The sequence below is a fragment of the Mycetomoellerius zeteki genome, unplaced genomic scaffold, assembly GCF_001594055.1.
Source record: "Mycetomoellerius zeteki isolate Tzet28-1 unplaced genomic scaffold, Tzet1.0 scaffold658, whole genome shotgun sequence".
NCBI lineage: Eukaryota > Metazoa > Arthropoda > Insecta > Hymenoptera > Formicidae > Mycetomoellerius > Mycetomoellerius zeteki.
Genome location: NW_017257673.1, coordinates 82341 through 99483, shown reverse-complemented (window position 1 = coordinate 99483; position 17143 = coordinate 82341). Strand labels below are relative to the sequence as shown.

General features: G+C 34.0%; 2 protein-coding genes across 3 annotated transcripts; one reads left to right on the top strand and one right to left on the bottom strand.

Moving 5' to 3' along the window:
- The first annotated feature begins 6633 nt into the window (after positions 1 to 6633).
- On the top strand, positions 6634 to 13145 carry Pitslre (cyclin dependent kinase 11B pitslre). 2 transcript variants are annotated; one of them, XM_018457728.1, is made up of 7 exons: positions 6634 to 6959; positions 7786 to 8160; positions 8556 to 9553; positions 11009 to 11335; positions 12112 to 12388; positions 12515 to 12745; positions 12819 to 13145. In XM_018457728.1, exons 1-7 carry the CDS (start codon positions 6868 to 6870, stop codon positions 13111 to 13113), a joined length of 2595 nt encoding a protein of 864 aa, XP_018313230.1. In that variant the 5' UTR covers positions 6634 to 6867; the 3' UTR covers positions 13114 to 13145. The 2 variants fall into 2 exon arrangements, with proteins under 2 accessions (XP_018313230.1, XP_018313231.1); XM_018457729.1 differs by lacking the exon at positions 6634 to 6959 and adding an exon at positions 7328 to 7499.
- Positions 13146 to 14706: 1561 nt separating this feature from the next.
- Positions 14707 to 16160, bottom strand: Pdf (Pigment-dispersing factor). Its single transcript, XM_018457716.1, has 3 exons — positions 16007 to 16160; positions 15325 to 15503; positions 14707 to 15028 (listed from the first exon to the last, which is right to left on the bottom strand). Exons 2-3 carry the CDS (start codon positions 15457 to 15459, stop codon positions 14897 to 14899), a joined length of 267 nt encoding a protein of 88 aa, XP_018313218.1. The 5' UTR covers positions 15460 to 15503; positions 16007 to 16160; the 3' UTR covers positions 14707 to 14896.
- Between the last annotated feature and the right edge of the window lie 983 nt (positions 16161 to 17143).

Below are 17143 nucleotides of genomic sequence, written 5' to 3'. Positions count from 1 at the left end.
CCTACGCTTACGCAATTGTAGAATGGGCTTTACAGTCTTACAACTACCCCTACTGCTCATTGTAAAATGGGCTTTACCCCGGATCTACAATAAAGGAGCTTACAGACCAGAGCGGCGCAGCGGTGAGCGACGAGCGGTAGCCCAATGAGAGCCACGCTTTTGCGTGACATCATTAATGAAGCATGGCTTTTATTGGGCTACCGCTCGCCGCTCACCGCTACGCCGCTCTGGTCTGTAGGCTCCTTAAGGTTTTAAGCCTTAAGCCATAAGAAATGGGCGAATCACAGTCGACTATTCCCCTCGGATATGACTGTAATTGATCAATTTCTTATGGCTTAAGGCTTAAAACACCTATTGTAGATCCGGACTTACGGAACGTGTGTGTCATGGCCTTAACAAGGTATGCTCGTTCCTAGGACGCATTTTCGTTACGTTCTGCGCAGTGTCCTGAGAACCGAAATCTTGCAATCACAGCTGATGTTCATAGTGTTGTCCAAGAAGACTAGAACTAAGGAGGATCAACTCGCGTGGTGGGGGTGAGTCAAAAAACGTCCGCGGCTATTCACACGATGTGCAGCGGCACTGCGCATTGTGTGAAAGTTCGATATAAAAGCGACAAAGTGACGATTATAGAACGATAGAGCGACAACTATATAGAGCGACAGAGAGGACTAATGAAGCGCAAGAGTGGGGGAAGTTATCCGTCGCCACTTTTTGCCTCACCCCCACTACCGCTATTGGCACGAGTTGATCCTCCTTAGTTCTAGTCTTCTTGGTGTTGTCAGTGATATACATTAGATTTATTTTGATCATTACGATGCCGTCGTGTGCAATACAAAATTGTAAAAACAATTTGCGAAATGCAAAAAACAAAAAAATTAGTTTTTTTACATTTCCGAAGGAAACAGAAATGATCGAAAGGTGGAAACTTGTGTGTGCAAAGAAAATGTTAATCCTAAAACCGATATATATTCGTTGGTATGATTATTTATAGTTAACACACGATATTGTAATTAATAAAATGTAATTGAAATTGATTTATTAAGTGTATTATTGATTTGTTTAGCTCGTGTCTGTTCGGAACATTTTCATCATTTACCATTTGAAGATCAATCGTGGTTATAAGATTTAATTGGAGAATCTGAGAATGTACGAGTACGACTCAGACGTGATGCAGTTCTACTGACAGCCATAGAGAACAATCAAATTTCCATGGATAACGATTTAGGTATATATATAGTCCATTTTTTAAATTTAAAGTGATTATTATAACATTAAGCATTTCAAGAGATAATTTTTATAATATATACCAACAGTACTTGTTTTGTACTTTGCCTTCTTTTATGTATTAAATATATTTTCAAAAGCAGGTGTTGCACAACCTGTTGCCCATTGCTTGTTTAATCCAGATACGGATTGTGCTGTGTCGACCTCTGCATCGAGCTATGCGACTCAAACTGCACTGAATACTGCAGTGGTTCCTAACTTTGGTACGTTCTGTCATTGTATTTCACCTGTTTCTTAATTATTTACATAAATGTTTAAAAAAAATTTGCCTAAATGTATATATTTGTTTAATTTGCTTTTACAACAAATGTAATTAATACTTCAATTTTTTATTAACTTTAATTTTTTATTTTTTATAATAATATATTTCTTCTTTTATGATGAGGCAGATATCTCTCAGGAAATGCAGAAATTATAACACAGAAATGCAGCCTTACTTCTGTAAACAAAAATCTTACATCTGAAAATGAAAACCTTACGTCTGGAAACGAAAGCCCTTAAACGTCGACTGGTTTTGAAAGATAAACTGCACAAGAAGCAGTTGACACAAGAAATGCAGGACAAGTTATCTCCGTTTGTCACGCCAGGACAAATAAAAATACTTTTAAATCCAAAGCAGAAAAAGACCCATTGGACTAAGGAGGATATTGCGGCTGCAATTTCATTAAAAAGTGTAAGTTCAAAAGCTTATAGGTATTTGAGGAAAACAAAAGTTTCCTTTACCTGCAATGTCAACCCTTCGAAAATGGATAGCAGATTTCAACATTGATGAAGCCATTGACGTCTTAAAAGACGTATTAGCAATAATGAAAGAAAAAAGTCAAGACATAACAGAAATGGAGAGAGCAACTGTTCTCTGCTTTGACGAAATTTATTTGTCAAACCAAGTTTAAATTGAAAAAAAGGAGAGTGTCCTTGGACCTTATAAAAGATGCCAAGTCGTTATCGCTCGCGGTTTATTTAAAAAATGGAAACAGCCCATTTTTTTCTATGCTTTTGATCAGGATATGAAGAAATATTATTGATATACTTATTCAATTACATAATAATGTAATTATTAGGCTATACAGTATTCGCGATAACCTGTGATTTGGGGCCATTGAATAAAAAATTACTGATAAAATTAAGTATTGATGCAAATGAGAAGGATAAGACGTACTTCGAACATCCATGTGATGAATGTATAAAGGTATATGTTTTCATGGACCCTCCTTATCTGCTAAAATTAATTCACAATCATTTCCTTGATTCCGAATTATATGTAAATGACCATTTTATAACATCGATAACCTTGAAATGATTATTAGAAATCAACAGCGGCGATTTAAAAATTGCACACAAATTCTCAAAAACTTATTTGCACGTTCAAGGACCACAACGCCAAAATGTGAAACTGGCAACACAACTTTTTTCTGCAACAAACGCAGCCGTAATTGACTGGTGTGGTTCCCGTGGATTTATGGACAATTGTCCAGAATGGGCTGCAACAGCTAAATTTATAAAAATAATGACTGGTTTGATGTTTTCAATAGTACCTGCAAATATGGACATCATCCTGGACAAAATGGTTATGGCGTTGATATTTTGCAACAAAAGATTCTTACCGAAGTTACATCAACAATTAAAAAAATGAAAGTTAGTAGTCGGCAAAGTATGCTTCCTTTTCAAAAAGGAATTCTTATCTGCAATTCATTGTTACAGTATCTTTACTCTGATTTGTGAGAAAGGTTCAATACAAACAATTCAGAAATGTCATATATAACAACAAACCGATTGAACCAAGATGTTGTGGAAAATCTGTTTTCCTATATATATATATATATATATACAGGGTGTTTCCAAATTAAATCGCAAAACTTCGGGAGCGTGTAGAGGAGTAAAAAACTAAGAAAAAAAGTCCTATAGACATATGCTCGTTTTTGCTCCGTTTCAGAGAAATCGAAAAAAAATGTTTACATTTCTTGCCATATCTAGCACCGACATATTTGATTACATTTTCCACTTTCTGTTATGAATTTGTCAGTCGCTCTTTGAAAGCCTTTAACAGTAGATGAATTTTGTCTTTTGCAATATGCCGCGTACGTATTCTAATAGTGAATATGCTGATATGGTTTTTGTATACGGTTTCTGCAACGGTAATGCTTTAAAGGCCTGGCTGCTACAAGAGCCGTGTTTGACAGATGCAATGCTTGTATTGCTGCAAGAGGTGCACATTTCGAACAAAATCTTCATTAAAAAGTTTATAAATAAAATAATTAAAATAATAAATTAAATATATTTTTTTCTTTTTTCGTGATTTCCTGCGAAACAAAGCAAAAAGGAGCATATGTCTATAGGACTTTTTTTCTTAGTTTTTTACTCCTCTACACGCTCCCGAAGTTTTGCCATTTAATTTGGAAACACCCTGTATATATTATATATACGAGCAATGAGAGCCGCAAATGATAAGCCAACAGCATTAGGCATTCGCTACAGACTTCGCTAGTATATATCAGGGAAGCATTCTGTGGACGTTTTTACTGAAGGAAGCAATACTGTTGCACACAATTTCACAATGGATGAAACTTGTTTGACCAGTGGCATTGACGTCGATTCAATGGAAGAGCCTTCCACTGAAGATGATGTCGAATGTGAAATTCTCAGTGTCATTGATTTTCAAAACGAGTTGCTTGATGATCATGAAGTAGATGTAGATATTGTTTCTTTCTCTTAATAATGATCATGCTTTTATTACATATATATATATATATGTATACCCGGGAAAAAATGTTATATATATCGACATATTTTATATATATAACTATATATAATTGTATATAAAATATATCAAATTTATGTATACATATTTTTATATAACTATATATAATTGTATATGAAACATTTTGGTATAGTTATTATTATCAGCATTAAAAATGTAAATTATTTTTAAAAATGTATGAATGAAAAATGTAAAAAGATACAAAAATCTAAGAAAAAGACGCCAAAAAGATTCTTGAGATATTTTATTTTAATATATACTATTTCATCTTTCTTCTACAGCCACTTATATTTTGAATTATATTCCTTCCTTACAAGTACAGGCATTATTGCATGAAGTTGATACATTGGATATCGTTGATGTCATAGAAGAAGAAGGATACATTGCTGGTTACGTAGCATACAGATTTATGCATAAATAAAAAGATTTAGAAACGCCTACTAAAATGGTAGTTAATCCAAAAAATAACTGGATTAACTACATTTCTAGAGGACGATTAATTAGTCCTTCTTCCCATTTATATGAAGTTGCGAAAGTGATGAATATTGAGTTTCAGTTATTTCATGGAACTTTTATTCAAAAAGATCCATGGATCTTCAAAACAGTAGCTGATAAGATTCAGGAAAAAATACAAAATATACAGATTCCGCGAGAGGTATTGTTATGCTTAGCACATACACGTACTTACATACGTATTAGAATTATTAACAAACAAATTTCTGCAGAAAACGAAAGAGTAAAGCGCAATAAAAAAATTTCGAAATTTACAAATCGTAAAATTATTACATTTTAAATGTAAATTTCTTTTTATTATTTATTATTACATTACATTATGTTTTTTTTATTGATTAATTATTTTATGTTCTTTGTTCTTGTTGAAATTTAAAAAATATATCTTTTTTTTTGTAACATTTATTCATTGTAGTTATCATTCTACTTTCTTTGCATGAATCTTCCCTTATTATATGCATTTGAATTGCCCAAAATGAGTTCAGTGTCGCTTTCTCATTGGCCAACAAAAATGTACAAGAATATCTGCGCAATAGCACACCTTGTTACTTCTAGATTCCTAGATTTATTAGAGAGGTGCAACCGGTGTTACGTATTCTGATTCGTTGTTGCAATCACATGACTCGGCAGCCATTTATAGCACTAGTAACATATTTCTATTTCATTTTATCCTATACATTCTATCTCACTCTATCTCATTCTTGCTCTTGAACAGTACCCATGCTGACTAAATGTTATTACTGGTATTATACAGAAAGCCCTGATTACTTGTTCGTTAACAGTAGATATATATGCTTCACAATTATCATTTTTTTCAATGTTTCTTGAATGTAAGAACATAATACTGCAATCGTACCTGCAATTATACAATATCTTATCTTCAAACATTTCTGTTTTAATTTACAAACAAGCAATCACAAATGACTTTAAAATTACTTCATTCCAAACAGTTGGAATACTCCATAGATTAAAGAAAGAAAGAAAAAAATGTGTATATAAGACTCTCACTTATTAAAAAACACAATATGAACTAATTGGGCTAATAAGAGTCAACGCGATCGGAGATGCGTAATAATTTTTCAACAAAGTAAACTTGTCAATCCATGTGATGTGTTGGAATCATCTTTATTCAAATTGAACGTTTCGATTCTCTTTGGAATCCTCATCAGCAATCATCTTATAACTATGTTAGATTTCGCGAACATTCGATATAGAGTCACTCGCAGGTTGCCAAAATTGTAGTGTTATATCATTATATAATTAAAACAAAGCTATTTAAATTCATTCCATAAGTTCGGAGTGTTTTCCGACACTTTACTGACACTTTACTTCCGACACGATTTCCTGTGAACACTAACATATAATCCAAGGTTTCAAGATGAGATTTTGCGATCAAATAGATAACACTACAGTTTTGGCAACCTGCGAGTGACTCTATATCGAATGTTCGCGAAATCTAACATAGTTATAAGATGATTGCTGATGAGGATTCCAAAGAGAATCGAAACGTTCAATTTGAATAAAGATGATTACAACACATCACATGGATTGACAAGTTTACTTTGTTGAAAAATTATTACGCATCTCCGCTCGCGTTGACTCTTATTAGCCCAATTAGTTCATATTGTGTTCCATAGATTAAACCATATGAAATTCTTCTACGTATCATACAGAATTATTTATCTGGGTAATACAATAATATTTTTTTTAATTTCAAGAATAATTTTATCGAGAATCTTTACCATCGAGTAAAGTTTTACTCCGTTAACAGCAGTGCAAATTAAGAGGTTATGGTGATACGCAAAAGCGATTATAATGACAATTAATAAACTGACTTATTAATACATAAATATTCCCTCTAAAGAATTGATACGATTCATTTAAATATAATTTTATATTGCTTTGTTTTATCTTGTTTGACAGTCTAAAGGCAGTTTCATAGCATGTCAGCCATATTTAGTACCCTTCCTAGTACCTTCGTCATATTGACTTAAACCGGTTGCGCCTCGATAAATCTAGGACTCTAGTTACTTCCACCATGATGTTATCCTTCCACCATGTGTTATGTGCTAGTGGTATGGAGTGATGGAGAAAATCGTGATTCGTAATACTTTTTTTTTCTGTATTATTATTAGTATTTACGATTCAAAATCCGTAATTAAGCGTCACGCTGATTATTTCGCTAGTCCTTCTATGGACTGTAATTCTTTAAAAATGGAAGCGTGTATTTGAAATCGAATACTTGGAATGTAACGAGCGAGATTCCTATAAGTATAGGTTAAAAATCAGTTAACCGCGAAGTTCGCGCTAATATGTCCGCGAATACGTCGGATATGGATATCGATAATCAGAGCGAAGACGGAGAAATTAAGAAAAGTCCATCGAAGGATATGGGTGATTTTAGGTATTTATTTTTATGATATTGCCGTGTAATTTGTTTGAAATTAGGTCTAAAAGAAAAATCAGCCACTACAAACCCAATTAGTAGTTAGGGGAACGCGCGAGTTATGCGTCAATTACACCTACACATCTGTTGCTCCTTGTGTTGTTGTTCGTTGTCCGAGCCACGTGAAGACGGTGAAGACGGTGAAGACGTGAAGTGTGAACGGTGAAAGTTGGCGAAAGTGGACGTTGTTTAGGTTAGGGTCAAAATAACATTTAAGGCGCATGTGCGCGCTTGCGCGACAAATTTTTGTCCTTTCGTATTCGTAGTCGGAGTGGGTCCAACGGTCCAAGTCAGTCCAAGTTGGTCGAAGGTACATTAAGTACATACAATATACTCGCGAATGACAAACAGGACTGAACAGGACGGACTTCGCGTCGAGTGTTTTTCGTTAATCTCATTGACACTCTCAAGCCTCCTTCTTTTTTTACGATAAATGAAAACGTGTTGCATAACGTCTCACGGAGCAGAATGACGAGCGATGCTGCCCAGAATTTTTAGGTATTCGAAACTCGGCGAGACAATGCACGTTTATACTTATTACGAGCGATCCAATTATTTTCGTTTCTATTTATTCCTCGCGACATCGTCCTTACTTTGCCAATGAGATATATTTGTTTTATTTAGCATTAAAACATTTATTAAACTAGATTTCATTCAATTGTATTCATCGGTTGTGTCGAAGATTCGTAAAGTGAATATTGTTGAAACAAAGTCGAATGAGTCCATAATATCATCGATTCAATTTAATTACTTACAATTTAGTTACTCCGTTCGATATCTATAGCTTTTCAGAGGAAGAGGGTGGCGACACGGCCGACTCCTTGGATATTAAACCACCACAGGCAGTTGTTCGCCATCATAAATCTAGTTCGTCTCGTCGAAGAGAGAAGCACAGCGACAGACGAAATCGTAGAGATGAGAAAGAACGCAAGTCGCGTCAGCACGAACGCGAAGACAGACACAGGGACAAGCATAGGCACCGTAGGCATGTGGGAGAGCCTCTTGAGAGATCCGAACGTTTGGAAAGCTCCAAGAGGAATCGCGAGAGGATGGAGCGCTTAGATAGAATGGAAAGCCATTCTAGGGACAGAGAATCCTCTAGGCACGATCGCAAGGAAAGAAGTACAGGAGATCGTGTTCTAGAAGATTTAAGAGAGAGGTAATTACCTGTAGAATTTCTTCTTGTCTATTTAAAAAAAAGAAATGAAAATATATATTATATATTATATATATATATATATTAATATGATTCGTTATATGTGTGAATCATTTCTTTTAATAATTACACTGAGAAAAAAATGCTGTTGATTCAATTAAAGTCCATATTACGGGCTGTCACTAGCACAAGTGATTAATTTATGTATATTTTTATTGACATAAAGACATAAATTATTATTTCAATAATCAAGGCCTTTATGTCAATAAAAATATATATGAATTAATTACTTATGTTAGTGACAGCCCGTAATATAGATTTTAATTTGAATCAACAGCATTTTTTTCTCAGTGTAATATTCTACTTATTGTTAGAATGAAAATATTTGTGTGTCCTAGATTATTGGACAAGAGAAGAGAGAGACGAGAGGATCCACGTGATACTCGCAATTATAAAATCGAATCATCTCGACATGAGGTACGATTGGTGGAGGATATGCGAGATATACGCGAATCACGCGATCGGCGAGAAATACGGATGGAAGACCTTCGGGACCGTCGTGAAATACGTACGGTCGACGACGGTAGAGAACGTCGTGAGATTCGCATGGAGGAACAGAGACACGTACGAGTGATCATGGAAGAGCAGTTTTCGGAAAGCGAACTGATGGAACGGTCTGAGAAACGTCGCAAGAGATCTCACAAGCACGATCGAACTCGCGAGAGAGATCAAGAGAAGATGGAGCGCGAAAAGGAGCATAGAGACAAGCAGCTACGGGAAGCGATGGAGATCGTAACCGATGATATTAATGAGATGGATGTGCAAAATGACATCTCGATACAGATTAAAGATCCAAAAGAAATGACAGAACAAGAAATTAGAAAAGAAAGGCTATTAGAAGCCGATAGAGAAATGGCTAGACGAAAAGAGGTATCTAGGATGGAATTGGAAGCGAGAAGAATGAAGAGAGGCGAGAAACGACCCATGAGTCCGGGTAACAATCCGGATCCTTCAGTTGTAGAGCTATCGGATGAAAGCATCAGTCCTGTTCGTTCCGAGGGTGTACGATCAAAATCAGCCGAGTCTAAACACTCGACCGAAGGAGAAAGGAGTCCACATGAAAGATCTTCCGAGCGACATTCGTCCGACTCCTCGGAATCGAGCAGTGATGACGACGAATCTAATGAGTCGAATAAAGGTTCTGCTGGTGATTCCAACGATGGCTCAGAATATAACAATCCAAGTCCATTGTCCGTTGATCGATTAGCCAAATCCGATCATTCGGATGGAGACTCTCCTGGACATGTCGATTCCAACAATGCTTCGAAAAACATAGAAGAGGAAGAAAAGAAAGAGGAGGAACCGGAATTACCGCCATATCTGCCAGCTATTCAAGGTGAGCAGAAAAATGTGTGCTATAAATATAAAAATGTAAAAATAAAATTGAAGGAATAAAACCACTCAACTATAAGTTAAGGTAAAAAATTTTAATAATATAATCTAAAAATAATATTAATTTAATGTCAAGATAATAATTGCTGCTAGATGATAAAGGATTTAGAGAGATTTTTATTGTAAATCATCTTTATTTCATCTGATCACATTTGCCTTTATTCCTTTAATTTAATTTTTTTGCTTCTTATTAATTTAAATTTAATTTTTAAACACAATAAATGACGTTAGACTTATATGTGGATAAGTAAGAAAAATGCCTTATTTAGTCTGAGCTGGATCTTAATACTTAACTCTAACTCGCCATTGTTATTTTTAATTACCTTCCTGGCCATAAGCTTGTGGAACCCTGTAACTTTGTCACGCTTTACCTCTGAATTAAATGCATATTTTTTAGCTGAAAAATGTGTGAAATCTGTACTTCAAAGTCAGACAAAGACAGATAAATATGAATTAAATAAAAAATATTTTATTTTCAATTAATTACACTGGCTTAAAAAAAATTTAATTGAAAAAATTGTGGAAAACGACTACTTTGGATTAAAAATTCTCAAATTTTTAAATTTAAACTTTGAACAAAAAATCGTAGGGTTTTTTTTAGTTGACCCTTTGAACTGTCTAAAAGAAATAATACGATATGAATCACTCAAAAAAGTATAGTTATTTAAAGCATTGAAAACCAACATTTAAAAAATGTACATATCGTAATTTTACAACTAATGAATAAAATTTTAATATTTAGAACTACTTACAAAACTGCCTATCAGTAATTGCGCTTCTCTTATCCTTTGGCTTCGACAGCGCTGAAGATTATGCCGATGATTTAGAGAATGATGCAGCTCGGTCTGAATCGATAGTATATTCGGCCCGGTCGAGCGATCTCTCAAGACTGATAGATGCCATAAAGTTTCTACTACTTATTTATATATTAAAATAAATTCTTTTAATTCTACAATTTCATACTTACTTTCATTTTAACCGAAACACGATAAACGTATATTTAATAAAAAGAAATAATAATAAAGGGATTCTCAGAACGAAAACTTATGAGCTGGTCACACGCAGATTCCAGGTACCCTCTTGGAACTTTCGCACACTCTTGTGTTGAGAATAACGCAAAAAATTGTCCTTGCAGGACATTTATCGTACATATGAATAGTTAAAGGTTTTTTTCGAACCTCAATCCAAAGGTTTCAAATAGTATTATAAAAAAGTTATAGCAATATAAAAAAAAATTGCATAGGGTACTCGCATGTTGTACTCTAGGGTGGCGAGCTAGGATTAATAATATTTCGGTGTGAATTTATATGTATAACACATCCATTTCTGTAATTTTTAGATCTATCTTTGGTTATTTTTTTTATTTATGCATACATATTGTAAATTCTCTACTCTTTAGGTTGTAGAAGTGTCGAGGAATTCCAGTGTTTAAATCGAATCGAAGAAGGTACATACGGAGTCGTATATAGGGCACGTGATAAACGTACGGATGAGATAGTCGCGTTGAAACGATTAAAAATGGAAAAGGAAAAAGAAGGTTTTCCGATTACAAGCCTGAGAGAGATCAATACTTTACTGAAAGCACAACATCCCAATATTGTTACCGTACGGGAGATAGTCGTTGGCAGCAATATGGATAAGATATTTATTGTTATGGATTACGTGGAGCATGATCTGAAATCCCTGATAGAAACCATGAAGCAGAAGAAACAAGTTTTTATACCTGGTGAGTATATTCTGTTATATAATGTAGTAGGGAGGGGGGACCAATTGAAAAGTTGAGCGTAATAACAGCATAAAGATAAAAAATGAAAAACAATTTTAACAGAGATATAATTTAAAAATAACGTTTAATCATAGACTAGCAATCTAAGGTACACATTCCGTGACTGGAATGTAATAATTTTAAGTGACTGGATCCCCGGTCACCGGTGGTATATTTTTATTTGTGTTTATTATATTTATTATATATAATTAGCGCGTTTATCAAAAATAAAGAAGTTTTTTACGCTTCATAGTCGTATTATTTGCGCAACGTCTTCCGCGTTTTGACTCCTATTGCTCATGCTCTTTCCTGATTCTTTTGATTTATAAGGAGACTTTGTGGGTTTGATTTGTTATACGGATTTATTATATTTGTTATATAGCAATGTATTTTATTAAATACATTGCTATTAAAAAATTGCAAGAATATTATGAAGAAAAAGATTTACAATATATACCAATATTGCATCATAATATGTCATAATTAAGTATATAATCTACGTATGTGATGTTAGAAATTATTTTATAATTACGTTCCTTTTTATAGCCAAAATATCAAATAGAAAATTCAGCGTGGGTCATCAGTGACCCATGCGGCACGTGTTAAGGATTTGTAAATATGGAAATACACATATTTCATGAATTATTTATTACATTTTATGCTGCTAAATTTTTTACTCCTCAATTTATAACAAAATATACGAACGAAGGAAAAATCGGTATTTTTTTCTATTATAGGAGAAGTTAAATGTCTTATGCAACAATTGTTACGCGCGGTCGCACATCTACATGATAATTGGATATTACATCGCGACCTAAAGACATCCAATTTGCTATTAAGTCACAGAGGCATTTTAAAAGTCGGCGACTTTGGTTTAGCTCGAGAATATGGCTCTCCTTTGAGGCAATACACGCCAATCGTCGTAACGCTTTGGTACAGAGCCCCTGAGTTATTGTTGTGTGACAAGGAGTATCTAGGAATATATAGTACGCCTATAGATATGTGGTCCGTAGGGTAAGTGTAATTTAATATCATTTAATTTTTAAAAATTAGGAATATTAACGTATTATCAGTATGTTACATAAAATTTTAGAATATCTATAAATATAGACTATGATATTTATGATAGTACTTTCTCAGATGCATTTTCGCCGAGCTTCTAAGGATGGAACCACTGTTCCCAGGAAAATCGGATATAGATCAATTAAATAAAATATTTAAGGAGTTGGGTACACCAAGCGAGAGGATTTGGCCAGGATACGCTAAGTTACCTATAGTACAAAAAATCCCATTCGCACATTATCCTGTAAATAATCTCAGGCAAAGATTTAGTTTGTCGTTATCGGATTTAGGTATTGAGTTGCTGAACAAGTAAGTTATTCCATATGAAGAACGCATTTAATATCTGAATAAGTTTGATTAAAAGCGTAATTTTTTTTTCAAGATTTCTGACTTATGATCCTCGTCAACGTGTAACCGCCGAAGATGCCCTAAATCATGGCTACTTTACTGAAGCGCCTTTGCCAATCGATCCGCAAATGTTCCCCACATGGCCCGCCAAATCGGAACAAGGAATTAGAACCACGAACGCGTCTCCGAAGCCACCGAGCGGCGGCAGAGAATACAAACAATTAGGCGATGGTGACGACGCCGATTTGAGCAACTCTGGTTTTCACATGGGCCTGACAGAGGGTGGTAGAGCGCCGCCGGTTGGCGGTGGTTTCCACTTAAAATTCTAGTTGAGAGAGACAATTTTGCACTTTGAATTATAACAATTTTTTTCTGAATATATTTATATAAAAAAGTATACAAACATATTTCTTTAGACATAAAGAAACGTATTATATATATATTGGGTGAGTGCAAAAATTCGTGCCTAATTTATTATTCAAAATTCAAACAGCTGCTATTTTTGTTAAAAATAAAATAAAATCTAAATCTTATTCTATCTGATGAGAGAATTTAAGAATCTGTTTTTTTTTTAATTGTGATGGTTTTGACGGAGTTATGAGCAATCAAAGTCAAAATATTCTTTTTATTTAATTCGCAACAACTCGGTAACAAAAAATCGTAAGGACATTTTTTAAAAACGATTTTATAAGGAAAACTTTAAGCTTTTACATTAGAAATTCAAAAACTTTTGCAAATTTTTTGTGGACATGTGACAGGCCCATAAAGTGAAGAAAAAATTTCTCGCTTTAACTCGTAGTTTTCTATATGTAAAAATTATAAAACTCACATAAATTCAAAAAAATATAGTAACCATTCGAAAATAAAGATTTAAAACCCTTTTGTTAAATTGAAATTTTGTTCATTTTTAACAAAATTGCAGCTGTTTGAACTTGGAATAATAAATCGGGCACGAATTTTTGCACTCACCCAATATGTGTGTTATATATTCGCATAATATATAAATTTTTTTATTTTATACATAAAATAATATGCCACAAAATGTAAAGAACAATTGTAAGCATCTCCAGTTTATAGTGTTTTATTTTTATAAAATGCAGATGCTTACAATTGTTCTTTACATTTTTATGATTTTATGTATAAAGTAATACATATATTTAGCTATCAGTTTTGTTCATGAAATGGATTACAATTCACCTTGGATTCCTTCTCTCTTATTATAAATGACCACTTATGAAATGAGTCAGAGTATCAAATCTGAGGCCCGCCAACTATGAGTTGTTCTCGTACAGAGTTACGTGTTATTTTAGTATAGGAATAATAGAAATAATAATAAATGATTTTATTAAGACTGCAATGTGAATACACAACAAGAGTAAGAATATTAAAGCCTATGACGGTCGAAGCTAGATCTTTAATGCTTAAATAATTCAAATGTGAATTATATAATACTATATATGTATATGCATATATACCATATTATACAATAAATTTATTTACAGTTTTTCAGCACATTAACATCTTTCTAATATTCGGCGCGCAGTTTGAATGACTACAAATATGGTACATATGCATGTACATATATAATTCACATTTGAATTATTTAAGCATTAAAGATCTAGCTTCGACCGTCATAGACTTTAATATTCTTAATAATAGAAATATTTATTGTAAAATAAAAATATAAAAAAATTGCATATTTACGATTAATGTTTGTAATTTAGTTGACACTTTGCGATCCCACACAATCTTGTCGCATGAACGTTCCGATATTTATACGACATTGTATAGATATCAAGACATCTATGTGATGAATGATTTGGATGGGATGCTATATGGTTATAAAAAGAATAAAAGGTAATAATTAAGAGGAATTATATAACAGAAAGATGTAATGAAATAGAAAGAATATATGTGACTTTCTACATTTATTAGTATTGATTCATTTTATACAAGATCCATGTTTCTGGAACATCGCTGATAAATCCTGTTTGATTTTCTTAAATATTTCGTTCTCATATATATTCTTTGGTGGATAATTTACGAGGTGTATATTTCTATATCTTCATATATGTGATATATCTTTGAATGATCTTGTACAACCAAGTGAAATTACTTGCGTTTCCCAGCATTATGCATATTTTTCGGTAGACCCAATAATGAGTTTATAAGCTCGGAATTACGTTTGGGATGACACAATCGCGGAGCCACTAGCATCAATCTGGCCAGCTGCAATTCGCTATCCTGAAAAAGATAAACACATTTCTTATGTACATAAATTCGCCTAATGAACCTATTTAATAGTATTATATTATTAATAGTATTATATTATACATAGTATTTCGCTTTTTTAAAGCGTATCGACCGCGACAGTAAGTAGCATTCCGAATCCGAGTCAATATGTAAATTAATAAATTAATTCTCATATCTCATCTTATCGAAGCGTTCAATATAATTTCGAAATATGATAAATACGACACGTATACTAGCAAAATTTTAAGCGCCTCTTTTGATAGCCATTTAGATGGACGGTCATTTACCAATCTTCTGCCGTAGGGAAGATTCAATCCGAGAATGTTCCTGTCGATATCCTCGAGCTCACTGGACTCCTCCTCTCCACCAACGATTCCGATGATAATAGCGACAATGACAGCAAATCTCACGTAGTTAGCCATTGATTTAGATGTCTCTTTAGGAGACGGTAACACGTAGAAAAAGACTTGAAAAATATTAAGGTAATTTAACGTAATTATGAAGAGAGAGAGAGAGAGAGAGAGAGAGAGAAAGGGGGGGAAGGTTAATAAAGCCGTTTTTGGAAGCCCTCTATGAGTTCTATTAAACAATTTTTTTCCACTTTGATGCATCTTAGTAAACAAAAAATATATAATACATATTTGAGTAAAGTATATACGTACTATTTATAATTGTAGAAAGCTTTTAGTGAATTATATTATTATCGATATTATCGATAAGCTGCTGATGGAGAAAAAAGTTTCTAATAGATTTTTTTAAACTGTAGTATTAAAAATCTGCCGTTTAGTTACGTTAGCGACAATGCATAAAGTTAAATAATATCTACTATTTCATCTACATAGCGTAATGAATGCAGATTGCTGTAAAAAATTATTTCATAGCATTTTGTTGTGTTTATTAATAAAATATGTTTCGTAATGCTCGAAAATTTTATTGAAATGAAATAATTGAAATGAACGTAATAATTACTTGGAATAGTCGGAAGTGCCGATCTGCAGGAGACGTTGAAGTGGCAGCGAATGTTGTTCGACGTAGGTACCACGCGAATACGACGTGAATCTGAAGATGCTGTTTCTTTTATACCGAATATCCATTGCCGAGATCTGTTTCTGACAGTCAGATCGTAGGGCGTAGGCCGATGAGAGCTCTAGCTGCGAACGACAGATGTTCTTCGATGAAATTATCGCGGAAATTGTGTTTCGTCTCTTTTATTAAATTATGTAAAAGAAATCCTGCCGAAGCGTACGAATCCTGCATTTGATTACTCGTGACTATTCGGTATAAGTATATCTGCATATTATATATATGTGTATAAAATACGCATCTTGATCCATTTTGTTAATTAATTAAAATTATTTGATGGTATATATATATATATATCCGAAAGGATTTTTGTTTTTTAATTTGGAGTTATGGAAACACGATCCTGAGGAGGAGACTGAAATCAAAGTCGAAAATATAATCGAAACCCAAGGCGCTGCGCCGCGCCGTCGCTGATATACGTGATTAAAAAGATTGAGATGCGCGCTCATTCCACCACATTCCTGTCGGATCTGTTTTCGCTTTTAAACAAAAATTTATTAACCTTTTGAGTGTCCTTTTAAAATTAAAGATATACATTAAAGATTCGCGAATTATATATGTTTCTTATTCTCATTTAAATATTTCTCATTCTCATTTAAATATTAATTGCGGAGCGACATTTTTGTCGCGGAAGCCGCCGAAAGACTCCCCGTCGCGTGTCGCATTCGCCGATAGTTGATTCGCTTTTTTAACAAATTTACACATACGGCAGAACTTCGTTCGTTTATCAAGGCTCGTGATTGCGGCGCGCGTGCCCAAAGCGCCCGCACTCACACCCGCGCCGTCGCGACGAGAGCCAGCTGTACATAAAATATGTATAATCGTTATAAGGAAGAGCAAACAAGCGAGCATTACGCGCGAGCACTTGTCTCGTTGCCACTCGGTGCGCTCCTCACGAATGCAAGTCTCGTCAGGGTCAGTATCGTAGGTATTTAATCTCGGGGAAGATTAAACTTACCTAACGCTTTCTGCACGAGGAAAGCCGACCTCGCGAAGGCTGGCGCGACGATGACTCCCGCTCTC

What these genes read in the sequence shown, in the direction of transcription:
- Pitslre (XM_018457728.1), top strand. Translation starts at nt 6,868, where the DNA reads ATGTCCGCGAATACGTCGGATATGGATATCGATAATCAGAGCGAAGAC. An exon ending in AAGGATATGGGTGATTTTAG is followed by an intron (nt 6,960 to 7,785) that starts GTATTTATTTTT and finishes CGATATCTATAG; the next exon opens with CTTTTCAGAGGAAGAGGGTG. An exon ending in GGTATTGAGTTGCTGAACAA is followed by an intron (nt 12,746 to 12,818) that starts GTAAGTTATTCC and finishes TTTTTTTTCAAG; the next exon opens with ATTTCTGACTTATGATCCTC.
- Pdf (XM_018457716.1), bottom strand. Translation starts at nt 15,459, where the DNA reads ATGGCTAACTACGTGAGATTTGCTGTCATTGTCGCTATTATCATCGGA. An exon ending in TTCCCTACGGCAGAAGATTG is followed by an intron (nt 15,029 to 15,324) that starts GTAAATGACCGT and finishes TATCTTTTTCAG; the next exon opens with GATAGCGAATTGCAGCTGGC.